At 44.3% G+C, this 14,696-nt stretch overlaps 1 protein-coding gene across 1 annotated transcript; it reads left to right on the top strand.

The window, feature by feature from the left end:
* Window positions 1–412: 412 nt before the first annotated feature.
* On the top strand, window positions 413–2,592 carry LOC309556461 (uncharacterized protein; the record flags this gene model as incomplete). Its single annotated transcript, XM_082258920.1, has 2 exons — window positions 413–1,373; window positions 2,567–2,592. 2 exons carry the CDS (start codon window positions 413–415, stop codon window positions 2,590–2,592), a joined length of 987 nt encoding a protein of 328 aa, XP_082115046.1.
* Window positions 2,593–14,696: the final 12,104 nt, after the last annotated feature.

Genomic DNA, 14,696 nt, shown 5'->3' with positions numbered 1-14,696 from the left:
TGGCATTCCTGGTCGCAGGATTGCGGACAGCCTTGCGCTTGTCCGGGACACGGTCCAGTACATTCGAGGCCGCCGTGTGCACGCGGCCCTGGTCAGTCTTGACCAGGAAAAGGCCTTTGACCGTGTCTCCCATGAGTTTATGTGCAGAGCTCTGCGCAGGTTTGGTCTTGGGGACATGTTTTGTTCGTATGTGAATGTGATGTATAATGACATTTGTAGTACGGTGTTGGTGAATGGCTGGAAAACTGACCCTTTCCCTGTTCTCTCTGGGGTCAGACAAGGCTGCCCTCTCTCACCTCTGCTTTTTGTTTGCTGTATAGAGCTCTTTGCCGAATGCATCCGACAGAACCCAGAGATCAGAGGGATCACCGCACCGGGACCGGACAGAAGGGTTGTCAAGTGCTCACTCTACATGGACGACGTAACGGTGTTCTGTGCTGACCAGCGCTCCATCGACTCGCTCGTCCAGACCTGTGAGGACTTCGGCAAAGCTTCAGGGGCAAAAGTCAACTGCGGGAAGTCAGAGATCATGCTCTTCGGAAAGTGGTTCCTGCCTCCTTCTGCATCTATCCCTTTCAGCATCAAGACGGACTTCATCAAAATTCTTGGAGTTTGGTTTGGAGCTGAGGGCGCAGCCCTGAAGTCTTGGGAGGAGAGACTGTCCAAGATGAGACAAAAGTTTGGACTATGGAGCCTCAGAGAACTCACCATCGAAGGGAAAACACTGGTACTCCGCAGCGAGATCCTCCCTGTGTTGCAGTACCTCGCCCAGGCCTGGCCCCCCCGGGTCAACACATGCAAGGCCATCACCAGGGCGGTGTTCCACTTCATCTGGGGCTCCAAGATGGACAGAGTGAAGCGAGCAGTCATGTTCAAGGAACCCCTCAAGAGCGGTAAGGGCGTGCCCGACATCGCAACATTACTGGGGGTGTTCTTTGCCTGCAACTGCATCCGCAGAACTTTGATTGACAGAACTTCGGACTCTGGAGGCAACTCCATGTCCCGTTTTTTCCTCCTGCCTCTCTGGAGGTCCCTTGGATGGGACAAATGGGACAGCTCCATCCCCTACAACTGGGACACTCCTTGGTACTACTTGGACACTTTCAAGTTCATCAAGGAGCTGGGGCTGCATGGAGTTAAGCCCGACTTGTGGAAGCCAAAAACTATCTACAAGTTGATCAGAGCATCGGACATTGCTGAGACTGTTCCAGGCCTCCCTTCAGCCACTTGCAAAGTGGTCTGGAGGAATGTTTCTTCAAAGAGACTCACCAACAGGCATAAAGATCTGGCGTGGATGGCTGTCCAGGGAGGGCTGCCACTCAGGACATTTATGCATGCCAGAAACTTGTGCAGATACAGGCACTGCCCCTTTTGTATCATCCACGAGGAAACGTCCTTTCACGTTTTCTGGGAGTGCTCATTTGCACAGAGCCTGTTGAGGGCCTTGGAACCTGAACTTAAAGACTTTGTTTCACAAACTGCCATCACACATTTTGCTGTGCTGAATGGACTTTTTCATGGTACTTTTACACAGGAGGACATTGACAACGCCTGGCGGGTGTTGTGTTGCTTTAAGGACGCTTTATGGTGCGCCAGAAAGCGCCTTATCCACCAGAGGGAGAGGATGTCCATTGAGGACTGTCGCAGACTGGTTCACAGTCTGCTCAGAGACTATAACCTGATGGATCTCATGGAGGAAGAGGAGGTCTGAAGATTTCCCCTTCCCCCACTCTCCCTTGTGTGTCTTTGTCCATTCAATAAAGCTTCGGGCCTGTGATTTCATTCCCCTCCCCTTACCCCTCTCTCCCACCCCCCCATCACACCTGTTGCTTTTTTGAAATGTTACAGTATTGATTCAGTTTGAGTAACATAACGTATAGACAATGTTATTTAGTTTCATGCTTCAGGGGTATTGCGGCGTCATGCATGATGTGATGGCTCGGGGTATCCTTACTCCGCACAACACATCAGGCATCATACCGCAGAATGAATGAATGTATGTGATTGAATGTATTTATTAGTATGACCGGAAATGTATTGTAATGTAGTGTATTTATGCGCTGCGTCGCAGTACAGGGGAGAATGTACCCCGACAAAAGTATTGTTTTTTTGTATATCTTTTATGCAAATAAAGATTACATTTTCAACCAAAAAAAGTGGTAGGAACCTAAATATGTCATTCAGATGATCCCTGTCGCTTAAGTAAATAAGGAACAGGGATCATCTAAATAACATCTCTGGTTCTCCGCCACTAAAGCAAATAAAGGGATGAGGTCACCTGGTGACATCATTGACCAAATTGTCCACATTGTCCACATGTTCCAAATTGGAACATGTCCATATTTCATCAATGCTGTCACTGGGTGACTTCACCTTTTTATATACTTTAGCAGTGGGGACCCGGAGGTGTAATTCGGAGCCAGGGAAGTGATGGGATTAGATGTGTCTTGGTGTCTATGGTCAGCAGCCATCATTAATCATGAATCAGATCTGCATTGCTGGACAATGTGATTAATGATTTTTTTAAATAATAATAATATTAACAATAATGTTTGTTTATTTCTAGGGCGCACTGCTACAATCTACAACTAAGTCCCACTAGGGGGCAAAATACCCCAATGAAAGAAAGCCTGTGGAGTGTTTCTGTCCAGTTGTTTTCAGTAAGGTTGTTGAAGTGTTTTAGATTGAAGAGTACACCTTTCCGGAAATCCAGAGAGAGTAGGTGAGGTGTGATCCTTTTTTAATTTTGCTCAGCAACAGATTAATTCTGCACGTTCAGCACCCGAAAAAAAAAAAACCCTCTCAACAAATAGTTAAAACTGGGGCAGTATACCAGCCACAGAAATTGTGTACCCCAAAATACCACCACTAAAAAAAAAAAGAACCTCAATTTTTTTTAAAGTGATGCCTCGCAGTTAAAAAAAAACAGTTTTCTATGGACAGGACAGAAGCAAACACAAACCACACGCCAAAATTACATTGACCTGATAAGCATCCCTGCCCCTGAGTGTACATGAAGCTGTAGGGCAGAGATGCCCTGACTACAGTTAAATAGTTGTCAGTTGACCAAACCTGAGCTTATCCCTACATGGGAGGCTGTAATAAGTCTACATTGCCAAATGAACAGCACACTGTGTCTATCTGACACAGAATATATCCAGGGGCTCAATTTAAGGAGCAGCTGGAAAAAATATATATTTCTACCTTCTGGAGTTCTGCCATTAAAGTAGACTTATATGCAAAGCCTAGCTCCCTCCCCCCAACACTGTTACTAACTAACTTGTGTAAGAAATATGTATATTTCCTATTTTCACCTGCTCTGGTTTTTGCTCTGGTCCAGTCACATAATCTCCTGTGTCAGCCAGTGCTGGCTGCAGGAGAGAGAAGAGAGCGCTTGACAATGGCTGGTAATTCCTGGGAACATTGACATCACCCACAGACGCACATGGCCCATTCGTTGTCCGTGCTTCCTCCTCTCCTCCTGCAGGGACCGCTGGCTGACTCAGGAGAGCTAGATCAAGTGACTGGAATGGAGTGGCCTAAAAATAGGTAAGTATAAAGATTTTTGTTACACAGGATAGTTAGAATAAGTCGGGAATGGGAGCATTTTTAAGAGTAGTTCGTTTTTGCACAGTATTCTACATTATTAACATTTGTGCATTTCAAAACTGTGATATAGGACAAAAGGTCAACAAAAATGAATCTATTTTTGACCACTGGGTGGCCAAGTGAAGACTTTAAAGTGGAGTTCCGGCCTATTTTGCAACTTTAGTGATTCCTGGATTGCTCGCTATGCTGATCAACAACTGGGCTTTTTCAATTTTTTTTGGGGGTCCCTTACCTTATTTTAGGGGCATTTTTGATTGTACTTCCTCCTTCTCCTCCCTTTGTGGCCGCGGCCACCGACATCACTTCCGCCTTTGCATTGCATCCTGGGAACTGTTTGTCATCACTCCCAGGAGGCTGGAATCAGGAAGAACTCCCAGAAGACTCCCTTGAATCAGGAAGAAGGACACAGCAGATTACACTGCGGCTTCAGATGCCCACGTCTAAGATGGCCGCGCCCAGACAGCATTTTTAAAAGTAAGATTTTGACTAAAATCCAATACTGTACACCTTGTAAGTATGAGAATAGCGGTTCTGTAAAGGGCGATGGATTAGTATTATAGGGGTATTTTTAGTTAAAAAAGGTATTTGAGGCCGGAACTCCGCTTTAATTAGAGCTTAAATAAATATCTATAGATAGGCTGCGTGCCCTTTTAATGTTACTATCAAGCAATTGGGAGCAGGAAACAGTATTGTGGTTCCAGCAAACCAGTGTGAGATGCCATTAGGTAAGAACTATGTAAGAATTAGGTAAGAAATTCTTTGGTTTCTCAAAAACGTTGGTCCAATGCTGTTCATAAGACATCTGGGTTTTGGACTCACCCCTGGTTAGAGGGTCCTGTACCTGTATTGTTGCAGAATTCACTTTAGCTAAGGTTTACTTGTGCACAAGTAAGGCCATTTGTATAGAAGGTGTATCTAAACCCAAGAACAAAAATTAATATGTTTCAGTTTGCCAGTCCTTTAGGTTCATTACCCATATAAGCACAAAAAAAAACAAACAAAAAAAAACACCTAACTAGAGAGATCAGGACTTTAACGGTACCACAAGGAGTAAGATAAAATATAAAATTTTATTTGTACAAATGTTAAAACATTACTGTTATGTTAAAAAAAATGTGAATATTATATTACAGTAATCACATACAAACGCAGCTGTATCCTATATCACATCATGTTCTCCCCATCATCAAAATCAGAGTTAGGGGATAAATTGCTTGCTGTAACTTCGGCATGTTTCATGGGTTAACAACCTAAAACAAAACCAAGAACAAAAATGTAATTTATATGTTTCAGTTTGCCAGTCCTTCAGGTTCATCACCCATATAACACCCATAGATTTGGTCTAGAGGAAGGCAAAAAAAAAAAAACTTGGGGACTGTTGCTAATGGGTTTGATCTAATAAGTAGGGTTGAGCGAACGGAAACCGAAGGGTTGTATTGTTCGGGATCGTACCGGACTTTTGGGTATTCGGTACCCGGACATGGATCCAAACATTTCACTGTATGTTCGGGTACTGGCCGTTGTTCGGTAATGTTATTTGATGTATTGGCTGTTTTAATGGCGCGGTTTCAACAGGTGCAAGGCAGCCAATCAGCAAGCGTTTAGCTAGTGTGTCCTTAGAAGCCATCACAGCCATGCCTACTAATGGCATGGCTGTGATTGGCCAGTGTGGCATGTGACCCAGAGTCTATATAAGCTGGAGTCACATAGCGCCGCGCGTCACTCTGCTCAAACTATACTAGGGAGAAGTTCTTGATGCTGCTGCTGAGGGAGAGAGAGAAGATTATTGTAGGGTCAGGCTGAAGATTGCTTTGAGGGAAAGAATAGGAAGAACCTTCTTTAATGAGACAGCGATCTGCATTGATTTTATTGTGTGGGGGTGCAGTGAGCGATCTTTTTGCCCGGAGGGAGAGATAGGAGATTATTGTAGGGTCAGGTTGGAGATTGCTTTGAGGGAAAGAATAGGAAGAATCTTCTTTAATCAGACAGCGATCTACATTGATTGTATTGTGTGGGGGTGCAGTGCACGATCTTTATGCCCTGACCTGAGCCCAGTGAGGAGGAGGAGGGAGAAAAAAAAAACTTTTATCAGTCTGTTAGGTGGGCGGTGGCCATTTCATGCAAGCTCAGTGCATATGTGTCTGCTTAATCTGCATTTAAAAAAGAAAAAACTTTTTTCCTTTATATTTTACTTTGACATACAGTGTTTAGACAGACACTGCTTTTCTATCCTGCTCTTCATAAAGCACCAATGTAAAGGGAAAATAATTCTTTTTCAGTATTTAGGGAAAAAAAAGTGTTTCAGTTTTTCATTCAAATGGGGTTTTTTTTATTCAATAACGGAATAGAACAACAACAGTATCCAACCTGTTAGGCGTGCGGTGTGTAGCGGGCATTTAATGCAAGCTCAGTGCATATGTGTCTGCTCAATCTGCATTTAAAAAAGAAAAAAACTTTTTTACTTCATATTTTACTGTGACTTACAGCGTTTAGACACTGCAGTTCAAATCTGCTATTCAACAAGCACCAATTAAGGGGACAATTATTTTTCAGATTTTCATTTATACGTTACAGTGAGATACACCCTTTGCATACTGTCGTTGTATTCCGCTTTGCAATAAAAACCCATTTAGGGGAAAAAAATTTAATTGCAGCCTAGTCTGCATATGTTACAGTGAGATACATTTATTGGATTCTGTTGTATTCCGCTTTGCAATAAAAACCCATTTTGGGGAAAAAAAAAAAATTGCACCCTAGTCTGCATATGTTACAGTGAGATACGCCCATTGCATACTGTTTTATTCCGCTTTGCAATAAAAACCCATTTAGGGGATAAAAAGTTAATTGCGGTCTAGTCTGCATATGGTACAGTGAGATACACCCATTGCATACTGTTGTATTCCGCTTTGCAATAAAAACCCATTTAGGGGATAAAAAGTTAATTGCGGCCTAGTCTGCATATGGTACAGTGAGATACACCCATTGCATACTGTTGTATTCCACTTGGCAATAAAAACCCATTAAGGGGATAAAAAGATAATTGCAGCCTAGTCTGCATATGTTACAGTGAGATACACCCATTGCATACTGTTGTATTCCGCTTTGCAATAAAAACCCATTTGGGGGAAAAAAAAGAATTGCGGCCTAGTCTGCATATTTTACTGTGAGATACACCCTTTTTATACTGTTGTTCTATTCTGCTATTCAATAAACACCCATTTAGCGAAAAAATATTCAATTGCAGCCTAGTCTGCATATGTTACAGTGAGATACACCTATTGGATACTGTTGTTCTATTCCGCTATTCAATAAACACCCATTTAGGGAAAAAATATTAAATTGCAGCCTAGTCTGCATATGTTACAGTGAGATACACCTATTGGATACTGTTGTTCTATTCCGCTATTCAATAAACACCCATTTAGGGAAAAAATATTACATTGTGGCCTAGTCTGGATATGTTACAGTGCAACAAGGCACACAGGTCTCGCATGAAGGCCCAGTTATTGGTAGTGAAGTGGTGCTGCAGCTGAAACTCCACTATGGCCTGCTGCTGCTCACACAGTCTGGCCAGCATGTGCAAGGTGGAGTTCCACCTTGTGGGCACGTCACATATGAGGCGGTGAGCGGGAAGGCCGAAGTTACGCTGCAGCGCTGACAGGCGAGCAGCAGCAGGGTGAGAACGCCAAAAGTGTGCACAGACGGCCGGCATTTTCTTCAGCAGCTCTGACATATCGGGGTAATTTTTAAGGAACCTCTGCACCACCAAATTCAGCACATGCGCCAGGCAAGGGATGTGTGTCAAACCGGCTAGGCCCAGAACTGCTACGAGATTTCGCCCATTATCGCACACCACCAGGCTCGAGGCTCACTGGCACCAACCACTCATCAGTCTGCTGTTCAATGCCCCTCCACAACTCCTGCGCGGTGTGTGGTTTTTCCCCCAAACAGGCAAGTTTTAAAACTGCCTGCTGTCGTTTACCCCTGGCTGTGCTGAAGTTGGTGGTGAAGGTGTTACGCTGACCGGATGAGGAGACGGTAGAGGATGAGGAAGCGAAGTAGGAGGAGTTAGGAACAGGAGGCAAACTGAAGCGCACTGCAATCCTTGGTGGTGGAAGGACATGCGCCAAACTGCTCTCCGCCTCAGGCCCAGCCGCCACTACATTTACCCAGTGTGCTGTTTGGGAGATATAACGCCCCTGACCGTGCTTACTGGTCCACGTGTCCGGTGGACCTTGCCACAGATGGCGTGGCACAGTGCACAACTGATTTTGTCACCAACTTGGTTGTGCAGGGAAGGGATGGCTTGCCTGGAAAAGTAGTGGCGGCTGGGCACGACGTACTGTGGGAAAGCCATCGCCATAAGGCTTTTAAAACTCTGCGTCTCCACCAGAGGGAATGACAGCATTTCAAAGGCCAGGAACTTTGAAATGCTGGCATTCAAGGCCAGGGACCGCGGGTGGGTAGGGGGGGGTACTTCCTCTTCAGCTCCAGTGTTTGGGAGATAGAAAGCTGAATGCTTCCACGGGACATTGTGGAGATGGTTGTTGGTGACCCAGGTGGTGGTGTTGCTGGCAGATCCTCTGTTTGCGGGGTGGCAGGTGCCGGTCTCACTACAGAGGTGGATGAAGAGGCCGAGACTGCAGCAGAAGAGGAAGCAGGAGGAGCCAGAGACCTTTCTTGGTTTTTGAGGTGACTACTCCACTGCAGCTTGTGCTTTGCACTTAGATGCCTGGTCATGCAGGTTGTGCTCAGGTTGAGAAGGTTTATGCCTCGCTTCAGGCTCTGATTGCACAGTGTGCAAACCACTCGTGTCCTGTCATCATCACATTGTCTGAAGAACTGTCACGCTAGGGAACTCCTTTGAGCTGGCTTTGGTGTGCTCGGTCCCTTGCTGTGTTGGGCAGTAGCAGGCGTAGTGTCTAGGGCACGGCCGCTTCGCTTTTGCACCCTGCTCCCTCTTCTGCTGTGCTGGTGGCTCTGTGCGACCACCGCCTCTTCCTCCAAACTACTCAGGTCACCTGCATGATGTTCATTCCATGTGGGGTCAAGGACCTCATCGTCCTCCACATCATCTTCCACGCAATCTTCACCCCTGCAACCCTCGTCGGTCTCCACAATTCGGAATTCTGCAGCAGTTGGCACCTGTGTTTCGTCATCATCCGAGACGTGTTGCGATGGTCCTCCATATACTCTTCTTGAGACATAAGTGGTTGGGCATCGGTGCACTCAATCTCTTCCACTTCTGGGGCAGGGCTAGGTGGATGGCCCTGGGAAACCATGCTAACAGAGTCATCAAAAAAAAGAAAAGACTGCTGCATGACTTGGGGCTCAGACTGCTTGGCTAATTTGCAAGGGGGTGAGGTGAAAGATTGATGAACATCGGCTGCAGGTGCCAACTCTGACCTTTCAGCAGAAGACTGGGTGGGAGACAATGTGAAGGAACTGGAGGCACTGTCAGCAACCCAATCTACTATCGCCTGTACTTGTTCTGGCCTCAACATTTGTAGAGGCGCATTAGGCCCTGCCAAATACTGCTGTAAGGTTCTGTCGCCTACTCGCAGCTGAGAAAGGTGTTTCACTTGTGCGTGTAGCTGGCACAGATCAACCACGTCCTCTCCTTGCAACAGGAGCTCCACCAGCAGCACCACGATCCAGCACTAACATGGTGGAGCAGTATGTTTGCACACGCCTAGACGTACTGAATGACGGGTCTGCCCCCTTCAACTTCTGGGTCTCCAAATTGGGCACATGGCCTGAGCTTGCCCTTTATGCCTTGGAGGTGCTGGCCTGCCCTGCAGCCAGTGTATTATCTGAACGTGTATTTAGCACGGCTGGGGGCGTTATCACAGACAAGCACAGCCGCCTGTCCAGAGCCAATGTGGACAAGCTCACGTTCATTAAAATGAACCAGGCATGGATCCCACAGGACTTGTCCGTACCTTGTGCAGAATAGACATATATACCGGCCTTACCCAGCCATTGTTGTATTTGATCTTTCTAACTCTTTTGGGGTGTACCCTAATTTAAAAAGAAATAAAATTAAAAACAAAAACCAGTGTTGGCTACCTCATCCTCCTCCACCACTGCTTCCACCTACACCGAGACCTCAACCTCCTACTCCATATGGGCCTCGTCCTCCTCCTACATCATTCAAGATTATTATTTTTTAATTTTCTATTTTTTATGTTATTTTAAGTTATTTCCTTATCCACATTTGTTTGCAGAGCACTTGCCATGCTCTTAAGATGATTTTGCTGCCATTTGCAGCCCTCTAGCCCTTTCCATGTTTGTTTTAGAGCCATTTTAGTGCTCAAAAGTTCGGGTCACCATTGACTTCAATGGGGTTTGGGATCGCGGTAAAGTTCGGGTTAAGTCCGGGTCACGAACCCGGACTTTTTTTTCAAGTTCGGCCAGATCCGTCAAACCCGGACACCCAGGTGTTCGCTCAACTCTACTAATAAGTAGTACAGTATATCCAAAAGTTTAGCACTCTATGTCAGATTTGATCCACTGTTTTTAATTTTGTCCTCTGATGGGATTTCCCTTCATTGTCAATTGGACAAGGGAAATTTGGGCCAAAGACAGAAATAAACACTTGGCAGTGTATCATAACATTCCCCCTCTATATAAAAAATAAATAAATCTCAGGAAATATGGACATTGTCCTAGTTCTGAAAGCTATATACCTACATTATTGTAAAATAAAATGTGTAGTTTTATCTAACTCTCAATTTGTAAAGTTCTTTAGGAAGTGTTTTTATGCTTACTCCCTTTCAGGCAAACAATGTATTATCTGAAAACAGAATACGTAGTTTTAATAGTAACAGATACATATAACATATGGTGTGTCTCCTTTATACATTGTTTTTACAGGGTAATCCTTAAAAGATAAGGTAAGACGAACTCTACAGGTTTTGCACATGACCTTTGAAGAAAGAGGAATAAATTCTTTAGTTGTGAAGAGGGATGTAAATGGGATTTAGAGGGAGTAGGAAAGAGTCCTTTGGGGAAGGCTGCAGTCTCTTTTTGTGCAAAATAATGAATGCACTGAAATAAAGCTGAATGATCTCAATGACCTTCTACAAGAGAAGGTCCACTTCAAGTGTCCTCGAGTGCTCAGCTCTTTGTATAGAGTGAATTGTTAGTGTGTGTGTGAAAATATTTTCTAAAAGTAAATGTGAAATGTTAAATGCTGGCTTTCCCCCATTTCAATTATCATCTTAAATCCATTGCTTTCCATCTTGCTTCTCATTAGTTCAGAAGTCTACCCTTGTCTTTTAGGTGGTATATACTGTATATACAATAAGCAGAGTAAAAAAAAAAACAGATCTTGTAATTCATGCAAGTTGAAAATACAATCATTTAAAAATAAAACTATATTGCTATGTATAAATAGTACTGTAAGTTCTTAAAGTGTATTTCTACTTTTGTAGTCCAATTTTACACTATGGGGTTTATTTACTAAAGACAAAGACAAGTGCACTGCGAAGTGCAGTCATTGTAGATCTGAGAGAGACATGCAAGGTAAATAAAAAACAGCATTTATGCTTGCACATGATTGGATGATAGAAATCATCAGATCTTCCCCTCATTTCGATCTTCCCCTCATTTCGATCTTCCCTTCAGATCTACAGTGAGTGCAATTCGAAGTGCACTTCTAGTAGATTTGCCTTTAGTAAATCAACCCCAATGTATTGTGTTCCCATTCACACAGAATATCTGATTTTTTTTTTTTTTATGTTTCTTACCTTTTGGATGTGAGTCTATCCCAAGGACAGGATGAGCTCCCTCTCATTAGCATACAATTCAAGAAGCCCAGTTACTAAACCTTCAACTCTTTGTTAGAACAGTGTTCAGATCCAGTTACAACTGATAACGACGATCTGCCTGCACAGTATTAGGGCAAACACTGCTGCCACCAGTGGGATCTGTACTCAGACACACACACAGGTCAGACCCTGATATCCATGCCATTGGTGAGATCTGCATTTCAACATATAAAGAATGATAATTCCCAGTATTAATGCCACCAGTAACATTTGTCCCAGCACACACAGTTAATTTCACAGCATCCATGTCATTGATAGAATTTGCCACAGCACACAAGGTTTAGTCCCAGATATGCATGCTTCCAGTAATATCTGCCACAGCACACACAATTTACTTCCCAGTATCCGTGCCACCACTAAAATCTGCCAACTTCAGCTAACCCATTTAAGTCCCTTGTAATCCAACCCTTTGTGAATCCTGACTGAGCCAAATTTTGATTTACAGTGGTCTACCTAATTTCAAACCACTTTTCATACCAAAATTATTTTTACACTATTTTATAACACAGATTTGGTCATTTGTTTGTAAAAATTTGCTAAATCCATATTTTTGAATAAGCAGATTTTTCTGGCTATACACTAATAGAATTCTGTTCAAAATGTTTCACTTTAATAATGTTTGTTTGATTCTCTAATTGTTAGTGGGGTCAAATCAACAATTGTTTCGCCGTAATAGAAGATGGAAAAATTTTCTTAAATGAACGTCTTTCTAACAGTGTATGTGGTTTTCGTTTGGGAAATTACATTCATTCCAAAATCAAATATTAAAAGTAAAAACAAAATGTTGTACTTTCCAGTGACGTTCGTCCAATCATCGAATGTACACAAAATTTTTGCTTGAATGTTTGTATGAATATTCATACATACGTTTGTTTGAAAATTTACTATTGTATAGTCAACTTAAGTTTGGGGTAATATATTTTATATAATGAAAACCAATACAAATATTGTTTACTAAATCTTAATTTTGAATTTTTATTGAGTGCAAAGACCCCAAAAATATGTAGGTTCTGATACATACATTATGTCAGTGCTCTATAGTTGATAAATACATGTATATTTTAGATATAAGTCTTGCAATGGCTGTAATTCATCAGCCAGCCCTAGACAACAATAATGTACAATGGAGCCATCCATTATTATGTTGACAAAATAAAAAAAAATGTCAGCAATTAGAGACATTGCTGCCACCTAGGGATCCTACACCACAACCTATTTTATGCCGCTACCGACATCACAGCCTTTGTAAGGCAGTGATGTCTGATTCTAAGTGCAGTCATACAAAGAAAAAATGGTACCAAATGCCTTGATGCATTTTGAGCTAACTCTGCATACTCATAAAGAAAATAAGTCCCAAGGCATTTTATAGCATTGCTTTTTCTGTGACACTGCTCTTAATAAACCTTCTGGTTCTCTCAGGCAGCACTGCCTCCAGCCACTGCAGATCTATACTTAACCTGGCTACCCAGGGGCGTACCTAGAGCATTTGGCACCCGGGGCGGATCCTATATCTGGCACCCCCCCCCCCCCCCCGGCGTGCAGGCGACGAACCGCACATTGCCCCGGCGACCAGGCCCCTCCTCCTCTGCAAAAACGGCACCGATTGACTTGAGGCGCCAGAAGGAAATACATGTAACTAGCAGTGGCATACTTACTGTGTGCTACTGCCAGTGGTGTCACTAGGGTTGGTGTCACCTGGTGCAGTAAACCATGGTGTCGCTCCCCCCCAAAAAAGTATTTTCCTGTTTTCTTAAAGCGTGCCAAAGATGCAGCATGCAAGACTTTTGGTGTGCTTTCAGAAAATGCAGAGAAAAAATCTATAGGACTGCAGTAATAACTGCGAGTAAAATGTAGGAAGACCCCCTTCACATTACACAGCCCCCGTACCCCTGGACCCCTTTACATTACACAGCCCCCCCATTGGAACCCTTTACATTACACAGCCCCCTCCATTGGAACCCTTTACATTACGCAGCCCACACCCCCCTCATGGAAACCTTTATGTTACACAGCTCTCGCCCCCCATAGAACCTTTTCCATTATACAGCCCCCGTCCCCCGATAGAACCCCTTACATTACACAGCCATTATCCCCCATGGAACCCTTCACATTACAAAGCCCCTGCCCCCCAAAAGAACCCCTTACATTACACAGCCCCCACCCCCCCATAGAACCCTTTACATTACACAGTTTCCGCTCCCCCCCCAATAGAACCCTTTACATGACATAGCCCTCGCCCCCCCTCAATAGAACCCTTTACATTATACAGCCCCCCAATAGAACCCCTTAACAATACAAAGCCCCCGCCAATAGAACCCCTTTACAATACAAACCCCCCCAATAGAACCCCTCTACAATGCAAACCCCCAATAGAACCCCTTTACATAAAAACACCCCCAATAGTACCCCTTTACAATGCAGACCTTCCCAATAGAACCCCTTTACAATACAAACCCCCCCCAATAGTACCCCTTTACAATACAAACCCCCCCATAGAACCCTTTACAATACAACCCCCCCCCCCATAGAACCCCTCTAAAATGCAGACCCCCCCAATAGAACCACTTTACAATACAAGCCCCCCAATAGAACCCCTTTACAATGCAGACAACTCCCCCCTCCAAAAAAAACCTTTACAATGCACAATGCAGACCCCCCCCCCCAATAAAACCCCTCTACAATGCAGAATGCAGACCCCTACCAATAAAACCCCTCTACAATGCAGACCCCCCCCAATAAAACCCCTCTACAATGCAGACCCCCCCAATAAAACCCCTCTACAATGCAGAAACCCCCCCCAATAAAACCCCTTTACAATGCAGACAACCCCCCCCCCCCAATAAAACCCCTTTACAATGCAGACCCCCCCAATAAAACTCCTCTACAATGCAGACACCCCCTCAATAAAACCCCTCTACAATGCAGACCCCCCCCCCAATAAAACCCCTTTACAATGCAGACAACCCCCCCCCCAATAAAACCCTTTTACAATGCAGACAACCCCCCCCTCCAATGAAACCCCTTTACAATGCAGACACCCCCCCCCCAATAAAACCCCTCTGCAATGCAGACCCCCCCCAATAAAACCCCTCTACAATGCAGACACCCCCCCCCCCCAATAAAACCCCTTTACAATGCAGACAACCCCCCCCACCCCAATAAAACCCCTTTACAATGCAGACAACCCCTCCCCCGCTTCCAATAAAACCCCTCTACAATGCAGACCCCCTCCCCCCAATAGAACGACTTTACAAT

This window comes from Pelophylax lessonae, assembly GCF_965119305.1.
Source record: "Pelophylax lessonae genome assembly, chromosome: 5".
Classification (NCBI taxonomy): Eukaryota; Metazoa; Chordata; class Amphibia; order Anura; family Ranidae; genus Pelophylax; species Pelophylax lessonae.
The sequence above is the reverse complement of the archived record's forward strand: the minus strand, read 5'-3'. Positions and strand labels throughout refer to the sequence as shown.